We start from the raw sequence: 22,312 nt of genomic DNA on the forward strand, positions 1-22,312 counted from the left end.
AAGAATTGAAGAGAATAGTGAGAACAAAACTTCTCTTTCTTCTTGAGATGCAGAGGACAGCCTTACCCAACACATGCATACTTGACTATGGAGGTTATAGAATTAAAACCGAGTTGCGATGGGAAAATCCAGAACTCATAAAAGTCTGTGCGCGAGATACACAGGAACAAGGAATAGTATTGGGCTTGGATTGTCCAACGGATTGTCAATGCCAAGTCAAATTCTGTCTCTTTGTTCGACGTCTGTCCAACGTCAGTAAGCTTTTTGTTGGTCCCCTTCATTTTCACTTCTGCCACTTCGATAATGTGTGCTACCATGATACCGAGGGTCGGTCCACATCAAGATAATATCATGGTTCAGGGATGGAGCTCGAGGGTTGTCTGTGTCTCTCCACTGTCGAACTACTGGACGTCTGCTTCCTACATACACCCACAGGTAAACTTTGGGTTGTGCTATCGATGCTTTTGTCAGTAGCCGTTAACAATGGAACTTAATCTCGCATTTGTCTTTAGTGTTTGGAAGATAAATGGAATCCTAATTTTGTTCCATTCTTTGTTTTCAACATGGGTTATCTGTCAAGTCACATGAGTCCCCTGTGAGGAAGGATGGGGTGAGATTGGTTGAGGAGGGATACCAGAGGCGAGTCTATGACATGGATCATTAGTTGTTTGCTGCAAGGCTGAAATTCAGCTTGGTAAAGAGCGGGGAGGGCGTGGACTGGTGGTTTCGATTTGGTTGCATTACTTACCATATCCTTGATCAGTGTCTCGGACCTTGTCGGATGGCTGCTCATTGGTGGTGGCGAGGATCCATCATGGGTATATATAGACATCTACAAGAAAATCACATCAGCAGAAAAGAGGGGTACAGCTCAGTTTCAGTATACAAAGACACCTTTCGATCACGGATGGCAAGTTTGTCCGACTCGCTGGACATTCGCAAAGCAGCCACATCTCTATGGTAAAGAGTTTTAGCCGTCTCCTCGAATGCCTCAATCGTGGACAGTAAGACGCCAGCTTAGAATTGTCCTCTCCGACCCGTCCATCAATCATGGAGATTCAGCAATGGGTATGGTGCCTGACTGAGGCAATACTAGTCCCTCTTGTTACTCTCGCACTGCTCTGAAGCCGTAGAGCAAAGCTGCAAAATTCGGAGTCCAGCCCTTTGTCTCTGCCCTATACGTTGGAATACCCTCGGCTTCATCAATGGAGACCCGTATTTCTTTCACAAAGCTGCCTGAGTTTATATGAATTATCGGAACCGCATGAGAAAACCTGTAATTCGAGAGGCCTACTGCTGATGTTCCAAATTAGCGAGTATTGTCACGGCCGATGGCCCCTACGCGTTGACCTCCTGGCTGATGAAGTATACCTCGTACAACAGCCCAAGAACATTACCCAGATCTTCAGTCATCCGAGTCTCACTGTCACCAGAGCCTAAGCTATTGTCCTAAAATACTGCTTTGAAATGAGTGATAAGGCCCTTCAAGTTTACTTGTCTGACACCTCGGGCTTCCGTGGAAAGCCTCTACCAGGCAGCCAGGTAGAAGAAACTGCGCGAGTGAGCCATTACACACACAGGAATCTGGCAGAAGGCCTCCTAGGTGAAGGCCTGGACCCCACGACAAGAATATTCGAAGAGGCACTATTCGCTTCTTTGGCTGGGGTTGCAGAAGGCTCCGCGTTTCAGCCCCAAGAGTGGGTTCAAGATGAGGATCTGACCCAATTCCTCGAAGAACATCTCGGGTCATCAATCGTAAAAGCACTATTCGGGCCATTGCTGTTGGCCACTAGCGCAGACTTAATTCAAGATCTTTGGGACTATGATAGGCGGGTTATGCAGCTCGCGAAAAAATTGCCTTATTTCCAAATCCCCAAAGCTTATAAACTCCGAAGCAAGCTTCTCGCATCAATAATGCGATGACACCAGCTCGCGACAATTCTTTCGGCGTCAAACACAGAAGAAACAACAGATAATCTAGTTTGGGGTTCTGCAATGATGCGCCGCAGACATGAAATGCTGTTAAAGCTCGACAAGCAGGACTCGCGGGCTGTTGCGTCGGCCGACTTGGCGCTGATCTGGGCGTAAGTCGTTCCCTAGAGCCTGTTTGGCGGATGCTATGTTATCTCATAATCTCAACAATATTCACGATAGGAGCGTTACGAACGTCGTCCCTTCAACAGTGATTTCCTGCCTGCACATATATCAGGATATATCCCTTCTCAAGGATATCCGCCAATGCGCTAGGGTCAGCACCGTTCAGAAGGATCCTCTCAAGCTCGATATCAAGCTGTTGGAGAAGAACCCGTTGTTGCTCTCTATTTATGCGGAGACCTTGCGCTTCGGAGTGCAGATCCATATACCGCGATGCTCGCCGCACCATGATCTCCAAGTTGGCGATAGTATAATTCCCATGAACAAGCTAGTCCTCATCAACACATGGTTATCTCATATGGATGACAGCGTGTGGAACACACGGAGTGGCCAATATCCGTTGAACGGATTCTGGCCACGTTGATTTCTCGTCAAGGACAAAGATGAACTTAGCGGCCCTTGGAGGAGACAAGGCCCCTGGACCGGCAAGCCGGGTAATCGTAAAGGATACGTGAGCAATGGCTCAGAGAAGTTCTCCATTCAAGGTCTTGGAAGGAATCTGGATTCCCTACGGAGGTAACGAGCCCTACAAGAAAGGAGAAAGAAGCACTCCTATCTCATCAACAGAAAACAATAAGCTGACCATGATTTTGCTTTCCTAGGAGGACAACATGCTTGTCCCGGAAGAATACTAGCTAGGCGAATCATGTTGCTAACTGTCGCTATGATTACCACCTTTTTCGATATCGAACTGTTAGCCCCAAGCTCTGCCTTGGAATTTGTATCCCCTCGATTTGGCTTTGGGGTCAAGAAGCCCGCTGGAAGAGTTCCGTTTCGAATACGAAGACGACTGTGACGTGATTGCCTGTGGAAGTCCAGCGATGAAATTTGGCTTGCAAGTAATGAATTCTCTGCCTTTTGTGCTCTGCTCGTTGTAATAGAGTTATCTAAGAATGCTCCGATCTCGCGAAACTGATATCCATACCTTACATTTCCTTTTTCCAACGGGCACGCTCAATCCGCAGCATTTCCTCTCCATCTACTTACTGAGATCAACTCGATAAGGGTCCGGTAAGAGTACCCGATGTATTGATTAATCCTCTTGTCTAGCAACAGTACCACCGACGACAAAGATGTCTCGCTCTGAGAAAGTAGACTTGCCATCCTAGCTCCATAATCAAAACACGAGAGAGTCTAGGCTCTGTGAAGAGCTGCTAATCCAACCCCTCGACGGCTGATTACCGTATATAAGGAAACGGCTCCCTATCTAGATGCTATACAAATGCGGCCATGGAAAGAAAGGACAAAGAAAAAAAAGCCCATGTTTGTATAAAGGTAGTCTATATCATCGTTTCAACATGCCCCTTCAACTCCCCTTGAACCCACTTGAACAACTTCTCCTGCAACCCTTTATCCCTCGCAATTTTTGAACCTGCTTCTTCCTTCCCAATAGGCCCATAATAAACACCATTCTTCGCATCAGGACTAACAGCCGCATAGAATTGCGACAGGGCGCCCTTCTCCACGGGCGTCGCAAACAGCTTCGCAGCTGTAAAGAGGAACGGCCTGAGAAATATTCCCGTTGATTCCTGGTGCAGGTTCGTCGCGACCATGCCTGGATGCACAGGAATGATTTTAACTCCACTTTCCTTTGCACTTTCGCGCTCAGCAAGGGCCTTTGCGTAGTGGATGCTTGCGAGTTTAGAGGTGGTATAGCCATTCGTTGTATGTCTCTTCGGCGCTGGAGTGCGGAGTTCATCGAAGTCGTATGCGTCGCTGGGTGCCTGGGAATGAGCCGCAGACGAAAGCATGACCATACGGGTCTGCGGGTTTATTTTCGCTGTTTCGCGTAGGACGGGCAGGAGCAGTTGGGTGAAGAGTGCTGGACCGAGAACATTCGTTCCAAACTGGATCTCGTAGCCTTCCTTCGTGAGGCCTTTGGGGGTCAACATGGGTCTACCTATACCATAGCCCTCCAGCTCTATGATATTGAACATTCGATCTGATTGGCCCAAAAACCGTCAGCAAGGCCCGTGCATGGGACACTAGACCCACTCCTGCATATCTTCCGATTTCCGAATTTGAACCGTTGGCCATTCATATCCCAACTCGACTTCAACCACCACTCATCATTCAACCTCTCCATGACCCACAATGCCACAACTGCACGTTTACGCTCCTCGAAGTTCATCAGATGAGGGCTCTTCCCGGGACCGGATCCGCTCAACCGCCGAAGACTGGGCTGGAATCACCGACCCTGCCGAGCGTAGAAGACTACAGAATCTGCTGAACCAACGCGCACAACGTATGTATTCAAACTAGATGGTAGCATTTAGACTAAGACTACTTACAGGAGAACGGAAGAAGGCCCTCCGCGCATAACAGAAAGCCGCAGCACAGGAAGCAAAGAATAACCGCCACAACGCCCTTATCCTGCCAAAGACAACCAGGGGTCAGGTCTTGCAACAGTATCCCCAGCCGTCGACCCTTCCAGAGGCCGTTATTATGATGGCACACTTTGATAGGGCAGCCTACCAGCGATACTTCACTGGTAACGCCTGCTTGGATCATCTTATGACCCTGTCCAAATTCTTTGAGAACCTTAGGGTCTTGGAGTTGGTTATTGAGGATATGGATGATGACGCTGCGTCCCCTTTCCTTTCTATACCTGGCTCAATGGATATCTCTTATCCTTGTGAACGCTACTACAATCTCCCAACCGCGCTCTCCCCGACATCCACACAACGAAACACCCCTCACCACCCCTGGCTAGATTGTTTCCCCTTCCCGCAGATTCGGGATAATCTTATAGGAGTAGGAGAGGAGTTTGACGATTGCCAGCTTTGCAATGATCTGATGGACCCTGCGAGTAAAGACTTTGGAATGATGGTGTGGGGTGATCCGTGGATGCCGGGGAATTGGGAGGTCTCTGAGTTCTTTTTTGCCAAGTGGAGTTGGGTTATCAGGGGGTGTCCGGAGATCATTGTGTCTAGTAATCGGTGGAGAGCAAAGAGAGGAATGGGGAGATTGAGGTCTCCAGCTTCTATGATGGGGTCTACTTCTCTAACTCAGGACAGCCAAACGCAAGCGACTACATGATACAACATGGTTGAATATTTCCATGACCTCGCAAAGCCAACAAGTCCAAACCGTCGCTGGCATCAAAAAGCCGAGAACCCATACTTCTCCCACTTCCTCTCCACCAACCTCTGAACATCCTCCGGATAACTGCCCCTAAACGACCCAACCTTCCACGGCATGTCCACGTCTTCAAACTCACAAGGCAACATACAACACTTGACAACCTTCTTATGATTCTTCCCCGCCTCCGGCTGAACACCATGCCCGACATACGGAATGAGTGGTATATTCCCATAGTCATCAAACAAGAACTCGTTCGTCCCAGGCTCACACCGCGTCGACTCAGCCCAGATGACGTCCTTCAGATCCGTAGGATCAACATCCTCACCAACAACGAATACCTTCCCCATATACCACCCGGGTTTAGAAGAAAAAACGACGTGGCCAAGCCGAGTACAGAAGTCCGTCATATTGGTATTCAACTTCCGGAGTTGTAGCCGGTCAACCTGGATAACATACCAGATGGCATGAGACTCAAAAGGACACCAAACCATCTCAATCGGCAACCCAGAAGTCTGACAAATATTCAACACCTCAGCAGCAATAGTCAACGCCCAAACGGTATGACTTTCCTCCGTCGCTCTCCCCGTAATACAAATCGGCAAAATCGGATCCTCGCGGTACGTTATCGCGTTAACGTGGAAAATCGGACACAGCTTGCTCTGCCCAGGCCAGACATGCCCATGGTACTCCATCATAGGCCCCTCCTCAGCCTTCTCAGTAAGGGAAACAGTCCCCTCAAAGACTATCTCCGCATTCGCAGGAACACGAATATCATTCGTCTCACATCTCACGACATCAAGTGGTTTTCCGATGAGAGCCCCGATGAACCCCGCCTCATCAATACCCTTTGGAATCGGCATGCCGGATGCCATTATTGCGGCGGGGGGGACACCGAAGCAGAGTGCCCAGGGCATATCCTCCCCTTTATCCTTCCACATCTGGTATATCACGCCGATGTCTTGCTTTGGGATAATCGGTCCGACGAGCGTTCGTTTTCCGTGGACCATTGCGCGGGTAATGGACCAGTTCTTCCACTTTCCGTCGGGGGTCGAAACGATATGCATGCCGAATGTCTCGAGGAATTTGCCGCCGTCGTGCGCGTGGAGGAGGGGCGTTGGTAGAGACGTAAGATCAACTTCATCGCCGACAAGCTTGAACCCCTTAACTGGTGCTTGATTTGGTGAAACCTCAACGGGTTCAAGAGGCTGGAGGTTTCTAGCGTCATTGATCTTATCAATGATTTCCTTCCCCGAGGCAGTCGACGGTAAGCCCAGGGACTTAGCAATCCGGCCAAGCCTCTGTCCAGGAACTTTACTTAGTCCGACTGGTGCACCGAGGACACGGAAGAGCCCAGTGCCCTGACGGCCCTTGATATTTTCGAAGAGAGGTGCTTTCTCTTCGGTTTCGTAGACAAGGCGGGTTATGGCTGCTAATTCCATTTCGGGATCGACTTGTTCTTTGATGCGGAGGAGGTCTCCTTCGGTTTCGAGTTCGGTGAGGAATTGGCGGAGGTCAGCGGATGCTGGGGGGTGGGATGCTGATGGAGGGGATGCCATGGCGAGGTATGTAAGAGAAGAGGTTGAAGATTGACGGGATAGAAAACGGCAGCACTCAAGAAACTCAAACGACGGACTGAAGCACAGAGCAAGAAGATAAAACTCAAAAAGCAAGGTTCACTCTATTTATCTGTTGCCTAAAGATGCTATACATCATGGAATAGGGCTTGTTGATTCTTCCCCAAATTGGAGGGGGATCGGGAGCGTTCCCGGTGTGGGCCACGCAAAATACCCCAACTTGGGGGAACTATGCAAGACGAAGCAAGCTATTACGTTTATAAAGGGCTGAACAGAGTCATGAAATATTATTTTGCGTCATTTTGCATCGCTTTATTTAATTGCAGGCTTGTCCTTGTTCATTTGCCCTTCCGAGTATCGATCGAAATGGCTTTGTTCACCCGGAACGCGCCGGCTGAGCCCAACAACACCGAAAATGAGAACAACAACAAGAACCCTAACTTCCAACCTCCATCCCAAATACAACACCAACCAAACCCAGCACCACCCCGCCGCAAAAGAATAATAATCGCCCTAACTGGTGCAACAGGCTCAATCCTCGGCATCCAAACCCTCCTCACCCTACGATCCCTAAACATCGAAACGCACCTAATCCTAAGCAAATGGGCCGAAGCCACCATAAAATACGAAACAGACTATAGCATTGCAAACGTCCGCGCCCTCGCAGACCACGTCTACAGCAACGCTGATCTCGCGGCGCCTATCGCAAGCGGCTCTTTCAAGGTTGATCTTGGGATGATTGTTGTGCCTTGCAGTGTTAAGACGCTTGCTGCGATAAGTAATGGATTATGCGATGATTTGATAACGCGTGCTGCGGATGTTGTTCTCAAGGAGAGACGGAGGCTTGTGTTGGCTGTGCGGGAGACGCCGTTGAGTGCGATTCATTTGAGGAATATGGCCACTGTGACGGAGGCGGGGGCTGTGGTGTTCCCGCCTGTTCCGGGGTTTTATATTCGGCCTGGTAGTGTGATGGATTTGGTGGAGCACTCTGTTGGGAGGATGTTGGATTTGTTTGGGCTTGATGTTGAGGGGTTGGAGAGGTGGGAGGGGTGGAAGAGGGGGTAGGTGTGGTGGTAGACAGGCATGGGATTTGGGTTACTATGTACCATATGGAATGGGTTATGTATGTATTTGGGGTCCTGAGTTGTGATCCAGAGAGTTAGATATGTCAAATCGGACCGGGGGACTTCACACTGGACCTTTCTAAAATATGGAAGAAGGGCCATGTAATTGGCAGCAAACTGAACCATTCAACATCGATTTGCTGTTCCAGGAATCGAAGCCTACCTACACATATAATAGGCTACATTCGCCTCGACCAACCCGCTCGCCCTCCTAAATCATATCCGAAAATCAGCCCAGCATCGCCTAGAAAACCCTCCGCAGCCGACGAACAAATTTGCCACTATCAAGCTGCTTCCTGTAATCCCACCTAGCCCAGCCACATGGTTCCTCTAACTCGAGGTTTTCGCTCATATGGTGCTTGTCCGTCGTTCCTATAAATGCCCCCGCTCGTGCGAGATTGAGCTGCATCATGCGGATCCCTGGAATCTGGTCTAGGCAGCGAATAGAAAAGCAATATACGAACCGTGCTACCATTATCACCGCCTGAGTATAGCCGAGGAAGCCATAGCAAATTCCACAGATGAATAACTGGGTCTTGGCGACTGGATATAGCCAGGAAATATAACCCTTCAGTAACTCAGATCGAAAATAACGATTCGGTTAGGGCAATACTACCTTTGCTTACAGGAACTAGAAATCAACTGTATCCAGACATCAAGGCTATGCTCGTTGAAAGCTGAGATCCGCCTGCTTTTAGCTCGTCGACACTCGATTCTCTTCCTGGCCTAGCTCGTGGTCGGTAGCTGGTGGACAATGGCATCGTAACTCCTTAGAGGCTTGGTGCCGCAGTCATGGATGACTGGTCGGGGTTGTCAGGGCAATTCCGCGGAGTTACATATCCCATGGTGCATCTTGTCACCCTCAACCCTGGCTTGAGGAGACTAATTGCGCTCCCTTGAGGCCGCTGCTAGGGGGCTCACCTAATTGGTGTTTTGACAACCATTTTTTGACTTCTTTGTCTATGACTGATTTTAGTTTGCTCTCAGATCCATGCCCGTGTTAGCTCTCAGTCGCAGCTTCCATAAAATAACGTAAAAGTAAGAGTCAAGGGCAGATACTTTCCTACATCAACGTGTTTTTAACCAGGGGTCGTATAGCATTAGTCTTAATACAAGGGGTCGCTGCTGGGAATGAGAATAGATTAGACAATTGAATGGGGTTATCACAGCTTGTCATCATCCTTTAGTACTTTGCTGCAGGGAAACCTGCATCGAAACGTGGCTCTGTTGGTGCCCTCAACGAACTTCATAAGACCCGATAGAGTTTCTAATGCACGTTTGAGGTAAGCACTTGACCGTCAAAACGAACACACGGCCGAAGGCTTCGGCAACTGATCGGTGATTTGGTTTGTGCTGAATTCTCTACCCCAATAAAGCATGGTGAACCAGGGTCAACACTCAGTTGGCAAAAATGCCTCGGCTCTTCAAACGGACAAGCAATGCCTTTGTTGAGACTTTATCTGGCTTGAATCTTAACTAAGTTTCGATGCCATAGCTAACAATTGCCCTGCAAGGAAAGAACAACGCAGCTGCACTCAGCGAGAAGCAAGGTAAGAGCCCTTCTCTGGTGGTCCAGCAGGTTCGAAAAATTATCTTTAGTTTTCTTCCCAAACGCCAATCTGATTTCACTTTGAGAGCCAAGATTCTTCCCTCGAGTCCGCTGTGATCCTTTTGATGGTTTTCCCACATCCAGCCACGATGAGCTGTTCATTTCTTGAGGTCGAATCGCTTCATATCGTGCATATGGCATTTCTCAAGAATGATCCCTACATACTGACGCCTCTCAGCTAGGGCAGTCAGCTGGTCATCTCAGCCGGCCTTAGAGTCTGTTCCTTTGGGTGCCTTCGTCGGCGAGGTGGAATCTGTTTTAATGGTCGTCAGGATCGCCAGCTATGACTGTCAGATATTAGCTGCGTGGGTACGAATCATCAACTTCGCTTATCCCCACCAGCCGGGTCAAGCGTTGTACAGCAGGGAAAGGCTTGCAAAGGCTCGCTTGCTGTGTCCGTACAGTCAGATCTAGTCAACTCTAAATGTTGTGGATCTGCAGGGGTTTCCTTGTCCGCGGACCCCCCACACTCGGCTTGCAACACCAATACAGGTCATCAAGGGGAGGGAACTGGTGCTATAAAAGAGTCGTCATGATCTTGTCATGGTCTTAGAACTCTCGAATAATCAGCTAAGTCTAAACATACATTCTCGGCTTGGACACACTTGTCGTTTCTCTGCCCACATTACCAATAGACAGAACTTCCAATCTCATTACAATGCTACCCCTCCTCCGTTCCTGTGTCCTGGTCCTTCTCCTATTCTGTCCTTTTATCTCGGCTCAATTTCCAAATTTTTGCCTGGGCAGTTCTCTGCTCTGCGCAATCCAAATCAACGCCCGCCTCTGGCCCCCTCTACCTTCCCGCCGCGCCGACTGCTCCAGCTATCAGCGCGTCACGGTAACTCCTGATTCAAGGTAAGTGCTGCTTTAAACCCTATGATAAGGCTCTAGTCATCCAACATGCTGGCCTTCAGCATCGTCACAACAACCGTCGCAACCACAACCACAACCATAACAGTAGTTCAACCCCCTGGAGGAGCCGGCCTAACCGCCCGCGGCGAGCTCGTCGCGCGCGCAACAACCGTCACCCCAACCGCAATCCCAACCTACCTCTCAGGCCCCTGCCGCCTCCCCAATGCCTACAGAGGCGCATGCTCCTGTATGGGCATCCGCCCAACAACAACGACCGCACCAACCCCTACCTCCACCACTTCCATCACCCACACGGTCACCGAAACCGTCACGGCAGAGTGCGCCCCTATCGCAGAGGAATGCTCGGATATCAGCACGACCCCCTGCCCGAACTCACCGCTCGGCTGCTTCTGTGGAAGGAGAAGTGATGGCGGCGAGAGCTGCGTGCAGCCCGGCGGGAGCTGTTTGACTATCCCCCGCTGCCAGGCTGATAGCGACTGCAGTGCCGACGAAAGGTGCATTACGAGCCATTGTTGCAGTGGTGGAGGCGGCGTCTGTTTCCGCGCCAGACCTGATGGGTGCGGCGCGTGAGGCGCTTACCACGTTCATTTAAATATCTGTCTGCCTTTTCCTCCTATTGTCCGTGTTCTGATTTGTGATTCGATACTCGTGCCTGAACTGCTCACTGACTTTCTGGGGAATTTTTCTCTCATGTTTTCTTATGCGTGCAAGACGCGAACCCTGCCCGGCACACTAATGATTCCTGTTTTTGTTCCTCGTTTCTTGTAATAAGCCTCTGATTCTGCATTCAACGTGATCTTTTCCGATGCTGTGCCAGTTTCAACACAGCACAGCGTGGGGAGAAACTAATATATAATATGGTGTATCAACTACTCAATATCACAAAGGGATTGGAACATTGGATTTGGCATCTACACAGCAGGTGTGATTATTTATATGTGCGAGACACTAGTAATTAGATCAGGCAGGTATCTATGATATGGTAGGCGTGGCTTGAATATCAAGATTTATCATGATCTCCAGTGGATACCTACTCACATACTCACTAGCTAGTACTTCATGAGGAGATAGGTTGAAAAGCAGCTAAGAGGTTAATCAGTATCTAGGCTTTTACGCCAAACGGGGTAGGAGCAAGGGCTCTTCTTTGCTTTACATTTGCCATTGTGTGTGTTGCGTGTCTTTCTCTTTGACCAAGTGTTCATTGGATTTGAAAACGCGACTTTCATTAGATTCAACTGTAGATTATAAAATGTGTTTCAGGGAGGAGGTGGGTACAAGGCAATTATTTCGAGAATAAAGAACCCTGTGTGTGAGAGCCATTAGAGGAGCCTGGTATCTGGATCAAGTGGTTAGTCTGAGGCTCGTTTCAGCGCTTTCAACTTCTATGTGGAGAAATAGGTGTAAGCAATAACCTAACCAAAGCAGACAAAGTATCTGTTTCAGATACTCAATAACCATTTAGGTCAAACCAAAATGGGAGGTTCAAAGAAGGTAAGAGAATGGTATGTTCTTTATCTGCTGCAAGCTATATAGTGAACACAATTGCGGTCTACTGTGTAATTCCATAACCACCAGCACCACCAACCCCAACAACAACAAACCGCATCCCTTTACCCAAAACAGGACGTTATTCACCAAGCCCAACACGCAAAAATGGCCAAGAAGACAACTCCCAAGCCAAACGCCCCCCTCTCCGTCCTATCAGCAAAAGTCGACCTCGCTGCCCGCAAAACACCAGAAGACCACGCCAGAGAGGCAACCCTCATAAACCGCGCCCCCGCCAAAGCCCAAGAAATCCTCCAGAAAGGGTGCCAGAAACAATCCACGCAGCTCATAGAACACATCGCGCTATATCTGTCCAAGCAGGGGATAACACACTACAGCCTCTTCTGCGGCTACCGCGTCGACGAAGGAAGCTGGCAGGTATGCGCTATCTTCGGCAAACTCCCCGAGATGGACGACGCGCTGCGCATCGAAACGAGGCTACATATCCTAGAGAAGTTCCTGCGAACGAGGCCGGATATCGATATGGTGGTTAATGAGGTCAAGAATGTGCCCCTGCGTCTTATAGCGCGGTGGGACGGGCAATCTTCGCACTGGAAGCATATGACGAAGTTCTCGGCTTGGGAGGGGAAGCCATACGTTATTAAGGTGGATGGGCAGATTGATACGGATGAAATACGAGCGTTTAGTTGGGCGTCGAATCAGCCGGGGTCGAGCTCGCTTTCTTGGCTTTCGAGGTTTATACTTAAGAGAACTGTTGGGAAGGAGGATCCGAGTAGAAAGGAGCTGAGCTTGGAGCAGGCGTTTGAGAAGATGAGGACGCAGGGGAAGGAGGGGAGGGATTGGGAGGCATGGGCCGCGTCTTATTAACGTACTTCTGCCGCCTATTGTCGCCAGGGGCGCCTTCGGAATTCCTACGAATAAACCGTTTGTTTTTAGTTGGTGTTTGGGGTCGGTGTTAGTAGGTTTGTTATAGTTTAGATGAAATAGTGTGCCCTATTCCATCTTTCTTACATAGTTTCGTTGAAGCTTCTTCATGCACCATGCGGCTTTGTACTACGTCGTTATGAAGAGCAATTTACCTACATACTATTGCACAGATGCCTTAAACGTCTCTCCCTGTTTGATTATATTATTTAAATTTGTCCTCGTAGTACATTCCAATTCAAAATTGGATATGAACATGAACATGAACCCCAGGATCAGGGAACTAACTGCAAATGGATCAGGCCTAGGCAGACCGAGTAATATAACCCCGCAGTCAGCCTTGCCAGCTCAACAACTTACCTAGATACCAGCACATATCAAGTCTAATACGACTCCAAGACTGAAAACAGAAGAAGAAACCGGATGAGGGAAAATGAATGTCCCTGACTTCAAGAATAATACCGTCAACGGAAATGGACAGGAATGCAGAGGATCCAATACGCCCGGAGACCAAGATACAACCGTTCCATGGGATGGAGAAGTGGCTGGTCTTGCCCCGGAATCAGGTCAAGAATGCGTCTACTCTTCGAAATTTGACACTAAAACGGACAACAGTAAGCGAGATGAACCTCGTCGCTGCCGTGGTTCGACGCCGAACACGAGCCCTATGGCACTCGCAGTTATAGCCCCATCAGTTCTACCGAAAGACAAAAACGGCTGCTCGTGGGTCTCTTTCCGATACACCCGGTACGAACTCGAACTAGAGTACATAATCCGAGCAGACGTAGAATTCATCAACCTGGATGACCTAAGTAACGACTTCAAAGCGGAGAACTGCATATATCCTGAGGTCTACATGGGCGAGAACCAGAATGAGATTAGCACGGAGGATGTCAGATTCAAAGAAGCTTGCAATGGAATTGGATGGGCTCTAGCGAAATTGAATCCATTGCTAAGGGGGCATGCTGGTATATTGCAGCGCGCTGTGGAGACTTGGATTTATGCTAGTCGGAGTGTTCACGTTCAAAAGGCGCATGGGAAGCGAATGGCCAAAGTCTAGAAAGTTTGGTGTTTGAAATCTATTCAGTGATAAGATGGCTCCACTGACGAGTTCGGGTAGGGCTAGGGCAAGAGAGACTTGGATTATCAACGGCTCCATGTAGATACGCGCAGCGCAGGCATACCTACCCTGAGTGTTTATATCGGATCAGACCCTGGTACGGGAATTTGGTTCCATTGAATATCAGTTATAGTCTATTATGCTCAAGGCCTCACGGAAATCCCAAAACATTTTCCCAACCAATCCAAAACACAGCGTCAATGCGTAGCAAAGCGAGTTGAATAACATCTAAGCTCTTTGAGTGGAGTCGGTATTCCGTTCTGGCCTGGTCCAGCAGGGTTCTAAACGACTGGTACTCCGGGTCCATTTCTGGTACCTGGTTGGTATTGCAGTCTTTGGTATTCTTGAAGGAAGAGACGGCGAGGACGAATATTAGATGGATGATGACCGCGAAGCATGATTTGTACCCTGTGAGCAGATAGATCAGCACCGCGGTAAGACAAGTAATGTCAAACGGTCGCGAATGGGGACATACAAGGGGCCCAGAAACTTTGATAATCCACTGCGTCCAGCGTGGATATGCGTACCAGTGCAGCCTCAATTTCGGCCTTTGCAGATCGCCGCATGTGTGCCTTTGCGGCGTCCCATTCTTCTTTGTCTTCCGGGGACGGTAAACAGTCTGTATGGTTAAACGGATGCAGAAGGGCGCGCAGTATGAGACACTTCACTGCATGATAAGCAATATGTAAAGGCGCGAAGCCCTCATACCTCCGCCCTTCATGAACCTTTGATGCCGGAGCACTTTCTGCCCATCGCGCCAAGTCCTCAAGCAGTGGACGCGACTTCTCAAAGGCCAAGCGGAAGTCTCGGGTAAGAGCTGCAGAAGCGCGGACTGAGTACAGGTCTCTCAAGGTGTTATCGAGGATCATAGTCAACGTGGAAAAAGTCTTAAGGAAGTTGGGTAGATTTGGTCCTGTCATTGTAGGCTCGGCTCGACTAACATCTGTTACGAGCCAATCATCTCTGCATATATGGCTGGGCCGCCCAAGACTGAACGCAAACCATTTGTCAAACGTGTACACAAGCCAGGAGAGGTTACGGCGAACAGCAATTTCTGACTCGGGTAGATTCCAACAGCCAGGATCGAGATGGAGACCAAGCGATTGAGAGATTGATATTGTCATACCCATTAATGCCCATTTGCGGGAGCTTTCAAGGTCAAGCGGCCTCGCGGAGGATTGGAGTAACAGGATGAGCGCCGTCTGTACGGTTGTGATAGTGTGTTGTCGTGTGGATTGGTGGAGACCGCGCCAGGCGATGTTGGTCAAGGTCTCTGTCGAGGGTGGCGTATACACCAACTCCACACACAGGTAGTCATCGAAGCTAGCAAAGAACTGTGCAAGGCAGTATATTGCAGCCAGCAAATGGGTTGGTGAAGTGGTAGGACTGGGGCGACTACTGTCCGACAAAAGGGGGAACTGAGGTTGGATGAACCGAAAGAACCTATGATAAACTTAGTGCGCTGGCTTAACTTAAGGACGTAACGATTGCTACCGTACAGTGAGATTAACCTACCACCGACCTCCGGTGGAACAATTGCACGGAGGGCTTCTTCTGCCGACGCGAAGCCAGGTTCCCCTGCTTCCTCGCTACTGGGCTCCTGTCTTGACAGAAGAAACTGGGTAGGCACGACAGACCTCTGCACTTGCCGTACAGCTAGCTTGGAGAAAGCTAACTCGGAGTCCGCGTTATAGCTATAGTGCTGGAGAACAAAGGGATCCATGTCCCCGGTCAAGCCACAGAGTTCAGCGGTTATGCCATCCAGATTGTCCAAGGAACGAAGTCTTGAATGAGTGTCCGAGGACGTCTCATATGATTGTTCAACATTCGGAGACGTAAACATGAAATCGTCGAAAATGTTGTTGTTAATCTGGCTGCCCTCTGAGACAAACGCTGGGTCGCTTGGGGAAACACGACCAAGGCCAACCAGGGGACTGAGGCCTACAGACCTCCCACTAGCGGCATCGATCCCATTCTCCCATTGATTGGTACTGGCTTCATAATCTGGAAGACCTGAAGAGGGAGACCTAGTTAAAGACTGCTTGCGCTTTACCCTGGAGGTAAACTCGCAGGGCTGGCCGTGAGCACGACATAGGCGACACGGCGGCGCAAGGTCGATCTGACAGGCGGATTTACGCGTGCGACATCCGTCACAGGCACGCTGCGCCTTACTCATGTATCGTCGAGCGCCTCTTTCCATGTGGACAGGAATGAGAGCGAAGCAAAGAGCGACAGCGCGCGCGACGTTGGAGTCATGCTCTGGCACGTGATTATCTACTGCCTTGTAAGTCAGGCATCATGCGACCCCGGAGAATGTACTCGAGAAGTGGTACAGAATACAGTAGATTGATGAATGTTAAATGTCTTTTATGATACTGTTCATCAGGGAAGCTCGTTTACTCCGGGTCCGGTGGCAGGTTGAGCCAAGAGGTTGGGGGTACCCGTACTACTCTCTGTGATGCCTATTACATATATTTGCCCTAACCGACCGTTTATGCAAAGACAAAGCTGGAAGGACAGATTTGAGAACCTGTATTATACAAAGACGGGCCTCTATCACTTTCATATTCCAAGTATAAGCTCGGGTCAGATCTGTTACAAAATGTCACTGGGCGTGTTCTCACCAACTGTAGTTTGCTCGCCTGTGCCAGTGACTGCAGAACATCCTGGACCAAATCCACAGCATCCCGAGCCATCCCCATCCCCGCTTGATATCCAGTTCCACCAGCTCCATAGTTATGTACCACCGTCCCAGCCTTGATCTCCTGCCTCTCAACACGAGCGCCTCCATCTCTGGAAGGCCGGAATCCCACCGCAACCCTAAGCACCTCCGTTTCACTGGACTTTAGCGCCAGAAAAAGATCCCCTGTCCTCTGTAATATCGACTCCGTCTCGTCATCTCTAACCTGGCCATGTGTATCACCCTTCTGCAAGTATCCACCCAAGATAACAGTAGAATCTGACAGCGGTCGAGGGATAATGTATGTCTCGTAGTTCTTTCCATGCCGCATCATGTTCTCTTTTACCTGCGGTGCTTTGGCCAGGACAATTTGGCCTCTTGTGGGGTAGCACTTGGCGTCTTGTACGCCGGGTAATGATCTGGCTGCGTTTCCTATGCAGTTGAATACGACCTTTGTATTCTGCGAGATGAATGCGTCATTAAGAGAGGTGACCGACCGCCGTTGGAACTTGACGGAGCCGTATTCCGGCCGCTCGAGTAAAGATCTCAAATGTAAGCAGTGCGCTGGGGCGTTTAGTGTGATTGTTGTGAATCGTAGCCCGAAGGAGACATTTTCTGGCAGAGATTCTTCAGGGACGATCTCGACCTGTTCGACTTGTCAGTACTTTCTTGCTGTCCTGTTTGACGATAGCTTACATCGCGTAGGTACTCCGTCACGCTTCCAATCTTATCTGCGGAAGGCGGCTCGTCCCAGTATTCAGTGGACTGTGTTTTGGAAAGGTACTTCGCTTCGTCGGCGCCTCTGTCAATCAGGCCCATGAGGGCTAGGTAGCCTGCTCTGTCCCAGCGCAATGCATTTGGATAGCTCCCTGAGATGCCTGAGAAGTTTGCTCCTGCCCTGGCCCTGCATTAGCGAGAATCCCATGGATATATTGCCAAGACTTACCAAGGGGATGTATATTCTGCATTGGAGTCACCAGGTAAATACTTTGAAATGATCGTGACATGGCGTCCATAACCTTGTTTTGAAAGCTCAAGAGCGACGTTCAGACCGATGATGCCTGCCCTGTGAGAACGGTCAGTTATTAATAGGGCAAGAGTAGTGCAAGACTTACCCGAGAATAACAATGCTATCGCGTGCCATTGTACCAGCAATTATTGTCCGCGTCGGTTGCTTTACACTTGTTTGAAGCTGGTAAAGACTTTATACTACGCTTTTTGTCAGGCCATATGGACTCTTGTTCAAAACTCCAATGCTCCGATGCCGGCGGCCAAGGAGTAATTCCGACTGGCGGCATTCGAACAAGTGGGCCGGGGTTTGCTTATCATGGATAGATAAATTTGTTTAGGTAGCTATCTTATCGGCCCGTTTCTACCGTAGATAACACTAGATACTATGGGTTTCATCGGGCTATGGGCATGTTGAGTACGTTGTATTTGTGTGGCCTAAGGCGTTGACCAACAGCCGTCAGCACGCATCCGATCAGTCCACAGTTAAGGCCCACTGAAAATGTTGCGAGTGCCTGAGCTGAAATTGGAAATAATGGCTTTATGGCTGGCCATACTATTGCTTGTACCCATGTTCCAGAGCAATGTTCCCCTGCGGGCATGGCGTGATAGTATTGCCATGCACCTCCTTTGAACTCGTCCCACGATTAATTCCTCGAAAGCTAGTGGCTATCTAGTCGTACCGTTCGTCTCGAAAGTGTCTATCCAGAAATGCAGTTTAAGCAATACGTTCCCCTAATGGCTGGAGTCAGAGTTGACCAGGCCTGCTAGCTTTTTCTGTTGACCTACTTCGTAATCGGCGCTCTTGCAGCTACGGAGAAGGGACACGGTAACGACCCTAATATCATGAGTTGACGCAAATCTGATCGTTTGAATGAGTAGAACTTATGTGTAATTACTCTGCAGAGAGAAACATCTATGGCTTCATCGCCTGACAATCCATATCCTCAATACCATCAACAACAACCGTCTCATCAAACGCCCGCCCAAACAAAATATAAAACAAGATCCCACCAACAGCCCCAGCAATCCCAAGCGACCCATACATCCACGTCAAATACGGATCCTGCGAGACGGGGGCGAGGGCAATGCAGATAGCGGCCGCAATGCCAATAGTCAGCCAGAACAGAGCGGAGACGAGAGAACGGAGACTAAACGATAGATACGTGTTAGCTGGGAGAGCACGGCGGAAGAAGAGAGGGGAAAGGGAAACTAACCTCTCCGGCGCCTTCGTATACGCCAACTCCAAACCTGTAATAACCACAAACGCTTCCGAAAAGCCGATAAGGACATAGATCGGCGTTTGGATCCAGACGTGGATGCTGTTTGGCGGGGAGCGGTAGATGTAGTACTGCAGGACGGAAGCGTATACCATCGAGAGAGCAGCGAGAAAGAAGCCGGCTGTTATTTTGAGTTCGGGGCGGAAGTTGATGTTATACTTTCGTAGGAGCGGGTATACCACGAAATCGAGTAATGGGATGAATATGATAAGAGCGATTGGATCGAGGTTTTGGAGTAGGTCGTTTGGTGTGCCGTGGAGAGCCATTGTTCCAGCCTGCGAGATGACGTTGTTCCAGATTTGTGTCCAGCAGATGAAATAAAGAGGGAATAGGAGGAAGAGCTGGAAGCTGTTAGCATGGTGCATACCTCCATCTTATGGAAAATGATTACCTTGCATGCAGTGACGCCGGTCTTGACTTTCTCGACGCTATAATCGGTATAGTCTGGCCTGCTGGCAAAGGCATAGTTATCGAGTTTTGCTCGTTCTTGGAGCGAACTGGGTTTTGCTTTTTCGAATCCCCGTTCCAGAATTGCGATGTGCACTGTTCGAGCAGCGTCCACGATGGGGGAGCCCTGTGGTTGTGTCTTTCTGAATAGTTTGTTGCTCAATATGAACAGCACTGCCACGATAACAATAACACTGGGTAAAGTTAGCGGTAAGTCGAAAATAGAAGATGTTTTACTCACATGAGTGGTATAAGATAAGACAGCCAAAACCCAACATGAGTCTCGACAGTCGTCGTGATCAGAGGAGATAGAGCACCGATATTGACAGCCCAGTAAAACCTACAGACGAATTAGAGACATGCCGGTCCTTTCATGGGGACAACATACCACAGAAACATGCGTTCGACAGTCAGATCCGGGTCTACCAGAACCCGCTCGCCAGTCTTTAGTGTCTTCACAAAGCCCGCTGTGTTCTGATACTGCTCTGCGCAAAAAGGCGTGACGTTTGCCTTGATACCGCCAGTAGCTACACCAATAATGACCATTGATGCGACCAGGCCACCGAAGGCATGGCCACTATCGATAGAGGCCGGTGTAGCTGTGGCGACCAGCACTGTGAGACCAATAATATACAGTCCACATGCGATAACGATTGCCTTGAATTTCCCAAGGTACTGGTCCGCAACGATAGCGCCGAGAACGGTGGAAGCGTAGGCCCAGAACTTGAAGAAGTCACCTAAGGCTGTGGCAACAGCTTGGCCCTTTCCGAGTGCACCGGGGAGATCACCATTGTAGGGGTTTCTGCCATCCATCAGAAAAATAATTCTCAATGACTATTGACGGAGCTCTCACTTGATATAGTTCTGAAAGGGACCGCTCAGGCCAAAGTAGGTAAATCGCTCGCCCAGCTCAACGATGATGATGAGAAGCACCACCCAGGGGATACGGTCCGGCACTCTTCTTAGACCGGCATCAGCACTGGGTATCTGGTTCACAGAAGGCTCATGAATCTTTGGAACCTGCACCTCCAGATCGGCGCTGGGGATGTTATCCTCGCTTGTCTTCGCGTCGGACATGTTGGTGTATGCAGAGAATTAGTAGCATGTCAAATGGCCCGATCTTTACCCACGTGGCAATATATACCACCCCATAAATTGACTATTAGACCGTTGTCAGTCAGATTAGCAGGTGACAAGGAGCCAAAGGTTGTGATAAAGGCGGGTTCGTCTCCAACTGGGGCCGTTCGCCCGGCTTTGCTCCGATCTTTGGAGACGCACGACGCCTATCAAAACCCACATTTTAAATGCCGCCAATGATACTCAATGCCGGTGATCCACTGATAAGAACTCCCAGCCGTTAGGTAGGTAGAAGAAGAGTAGATGCGCGTGTACTCCAACTATCCCTCAAACTTCGAATGGGTGCTGAGTACGTAATGGGAATAGGAGTTGGTAATTCTTTGGATAATATAGAAAACCCCCTAATGAATAGCTGTATTTGATGTTGATATAACTCATCCACATCACTTCCCCTTGCGAAAAGGTGTATGAAATTTGCAGCATGGCCACCATCACCGCCACCGAGCAGCGCCCTATACATGCCGCCGCAAATGGCGAACATAACGTCATTCCAGACAAATACCAACCAGGTTTAGACCCGGAATGGAAGAGAATGTGGACAGAGCACGGGAAGGACGTATCTGGTGCACATTTAGTGACTATTGAAGAATTCAAGCGCTGTCCTGGAAAATACAGCTTCACATATCCCACCTGGGTCGGTACGTTTTCATCACTTGAATCGAAAAAGAGTCGCTGAACATTCAGGCCCCGAGGTACATCAAGTCCGCGATATCCAAGTTCCAGTGTCGAATCCCGACGGACATGTAACCTGCCGAGTCTACACACCCTCTGGATCTGGTCCATTACCAGTCCATCTCAACTTTCACGGAGGAGGATGGGTAGTAGGTGGCCTTTCCTCCGAAGCAGCCTGGTGCCGAAGCATATGCAACAACTCGTCCATCGTGGTCATCGACGTCGACTACCGCCTTGCCCCGAAACACCCTTTCCCAACTGCTTTATACGACTGCTGGTCAGCAGTACTGTGGACAATCGACAACGCGGTATCGCTCAATATCGATCCAAACTCCGTCTCAATAGGAGGTCTCTCATCCGGCGGCCAGATGACAGCCGTACTCGCGCATTTCGCCAGAGACCATTCACCACCCATCAACCTCAGACTACAGCTCATGATTGTTCCCGCAACAGACATGCGATACGTTCCGTTGCCCATTACGGACGCGGAACCCCTGATGGAAGCGACATGCCGCTACCGAAGTGCTGTTTTCTTCTCGGACCTACCGTGGTCACCACTCGCTCGCGAATCCTGGTTCCTGAATTACTATATTGGCACTGATCCCGCGAAACGAGAGGCCATTCTCTCTGACTGGCGAATGACGCCTGTTCTTGCGCCCGAATTCAAGAACTTGGCACCAGCGCATATCGTTACCGCGGAATTCGACGTTGAGCGGGATGAGGGCGAGTACTACGGACAATTACTGAAGGGCGCGGACAACAATGTGACTATGAAGCGATATGCTGGTGTTCCACACGCCTTCGCCCATTATAACCATCCGGCAAGGGGACTCAGTAAAAGTCATGAGTTTCTGAGGGATACAGCTGCGTTGTTGAGGGAGGCTCACTATGGGAAGGATGAGGTCGAAGAAGTCTGTGCATAGTCAATCGCCTCATGTGCTTCAAACGCAATGGTTCCAAAATCAAGCTGGTTCTTGGGATACAGGTATGTACTGTAGAGAATGCCTTGCGCATACCTAGCATGGAGCATATATATTTAGCCAGGACACGGCAGGACAGGACTGAGTGCGTAATCCTTCGGTAACATCCGACAATATATGTAAGTTACTGTATCAGCGTA

At 49.5% G+C, this 22,312-nt stretch overlaps 11 protein-coding genes across 11 annotated transcripts; 7 read left to right on the top strand and 4 right to left on the bottom strand.

Annotated features, from left to right (window-relative positions):
* Nucleotides 1–1,299: 1,299 nt before the first annotated feature.
* BDV14DRAFT_192448 (cytochrome P450) lies at nt 1,300–2,950 on the top strand (the record flags this gene model as incomplete). Its single annotated transcript, XM_073771639.1, has 7 exons — nt 1,300–1,425; nt 1,480–1,833; nt 1,930–2,084; nt 2,155–2,513; nt 2,568–2,605; nt 2,640–2,670; nt 2,757–2,950. The coding sequence occupies 7 exons, from the start codon at nt 1,300–1,302 to the stop codon at nt 2,948–2,950; spliced, it is 1,257 nt and encodes a 418-aa protein (XP_073624128.1).
* A 484-nt stretch (nt 2,951–3,434) lies between these two features.
* On the bottom strand, nt 3,435–4,046 carry BDV14DRAFT_204015 (uncharacterized protein; the record flags this gene model as incomplete). Its single annotated transcript, XM_073774418.1, has 1 exon — nt 3,435–4,046. One exon carries the CDS (start codon nt 4,044–4,046, stop codon nt 3,435–3,437), a length of 612 nt encoding a protein of 203 aa, XP_073624129.1.
* A 202-nt stretch (nt 4,047–4,248) lies between these two features.
* Nucleotides 4,249–5,193, top strand: BDV14DRAFT_204016 (DUF3425 domain-containing protein; the record flags this gene model as incomplete). The annotated part of the gene is made up of 2 exons (XM_073774419.1): nt 4,249–4,399; nt 4,490–5,193. The coding sequence occupies 2 exons, from the start codon at nt 4,249–4,251 to the stop codon at nt 5,191–5,193; spliced, it is 855 nt and encodes a 284-aa protein (XP_073624130.1).
* A 39-nt stretch (nt 5,194–5,232) lies between these two features.
* BDV14DRAFT_211247 (UbiD family decarboxylase) lies at nt 5,233–7,080 on the bottom strand. The gene has a single exon (XM_073776052.1). The coding sequence runs from the start codon at nt 6,792–6,794 to the stop codon at nt 5,256–5,258; it is 1,539 nt and encodes a 512-aa protein (XP_073624131.1). The 5' UTR covers nt 6,795–7,080; the 3' UTR covers nt 5,233–5,255.
* A 98-nt stretch (nt 7,081–7,178) lies between these two features.
* On the top strand, nt 7,179–7,877 carry BDV14DRAFT_211249 (UbiX family flavin prenyltransferase; the record flags this gene model as incomplete). The annotated part of the gene is made up of 1 exon (XM_073776053.1): nt 7,179–7,877. One exon carries the CDS (start codon nt 7,179–7,181, stop codon nt 7,875–7,877), a length of 699 nt encoding a protein of 232 aa, XP_073624132.1.
* Nucleotides 7,878–10,445: 2,568 nt separating this feature from the next.
* On the top strand, nt 10,446–11,010 carry BDV14DRAFT_204019 (uncharacterized protein; the record flags this gene model as incomplete). Its single annotated transcript, XM_073774420.1, has 2 exons — nt 10,446–10,860; nt 10,901–11,010. 2 exons carry the CDS (start codon nt 10,446–10,448, stop codon nt 11,008–11,010), a joined length of 525 nt encoding a protein of 174 aa, XP_073624133.1.
* Nucleotides 11,011–12,071: 1,061 nt separating this feature from the next.
* On the top strand, nt 12,072–12,791 carry BDV14DRAFT_204020 (uncharacterized protein; the record flags this gene model as incomplete). Its single annotated transcript, XM_073774421.1, has 1 exon — nt 12,072–12,791. One exon carries the CDS (start codon nt 12,072–12,074, stop codon nt 12,789–12,791), a length of 720 nt encoding a protein of 239 aa, XP_073624134.1.
* A 490-nt stretch (nt 12,792–13,281) lies between these two features.
* Nucleotides 13,282–13,908, top strand: BDV14DRAFT_204021 (uncharacterized protein; the record flags this gene model as incomplete). The annotated part of the gene is made up of 1 exon (XM_073774422.1): nt 13,282–13,908. The coding sequence occupies one exon, from the start codon at nt 13,282–13,284 to the stop codon at nt 13,906–13,908; it is 627 nt and encodes a 208-aa protein (XP_073624135.1).
* Nucleotides 13,909–14,119: 211 nt separating this feature from the next.
* Nucleotides 14,120–16,168, bottom strand: BDV14DRAFT_192452 (transcription factor domain-containing protein; the record flags this gene model as incomplete). Its single annotated transcript, XM_073771640.1, has 4 exons — nt 14,120–14,376; nt 14,444–15,411; nt 15,468–15,842; nt 15,918–16,168. The coding sequence occupies 4 exons, from the start codon at nt 16,166–16,168 to the stop codon at nt 14,120–14,122; spliced, it is 1,851 nt and encodes a 616-aa protein (XP_073624136.1).
* A 196-nt stretch (nt 16,169–16,364) lies between these two features.
* Nucleotides 16,365–20,460, bottom strand: BDV14DRAFT_211250 (FAD-binding oxidoreductase; the record flags this gene model as incomplete). Its single annotated transcript, XM_073776054.1, has 13 exons — nt 16,365–16,430; nt 16,593–17,294; nt 17,345–17,546; nt 17,595–17,714; nt 17,764–17,822; nt 18,214–18,218; nt 18,611–18,807; nt 18,874–19,277; nt 19,328–19,577; nt 19,625–19,723; nt 19,772–20,185; nt 20,237–20,370; nt 20,404–20,460. 13 exons carry the CDS (start codon nt 20,458–20,460, stop codon nt 16,365–16,367), a joined length of 2,709 nt encoding a protein of 902 aa, XP_073624137.1.
* Nucleotides 20,461–20,941: 481 nt separating this feature from the next.
* On the top strand, nt 20,942–22,115 carry BDV14DRAFT_204024 (alpha/beta hydrolase; the record flags this gene model as incomplete). The annotated part of the gene is made up of 2 exons (XM_073774423.1): nt 20,942–21,158; nt 21,205–22,115. 2 exons carry the CDS (start codon nt 20,942–20,944, stop codon nt 22,113–22,115), a joined length of 1,128 nt encoding a protein of 375 aa, XP_073624138.1.
* Between the last annotated feature and the right edge of the window lie 197 nt (nt 22,116–22,312).

The sequence above is a fragment of the Aspergillus stella-maris genome, assembly GCF_047715825.1.
Source record: "Aspergillus stella-maris strain CBS 113639 unplaced genomic scaffold BDV14scaffold_68, whole genome shotgun sequence".
Lineage (NCBI taxonomy): Eukaryota > Fungi > Ascomycota > Eurotiomycetes > Eurotiales > Aspergillaceae > Aspergillus > Aspergillus stella-maris.

Bases quoted from the DNA above. Each gene is read 5' to 3' on its own strand.
- BDV14DRAFT_211247 (XM_073776052.1), bottom strand. From the start codon at position 6,794: ATGGCATCCCCTCCATCAGCATCCCACCCCCCAGCATCCGCTGACCTC.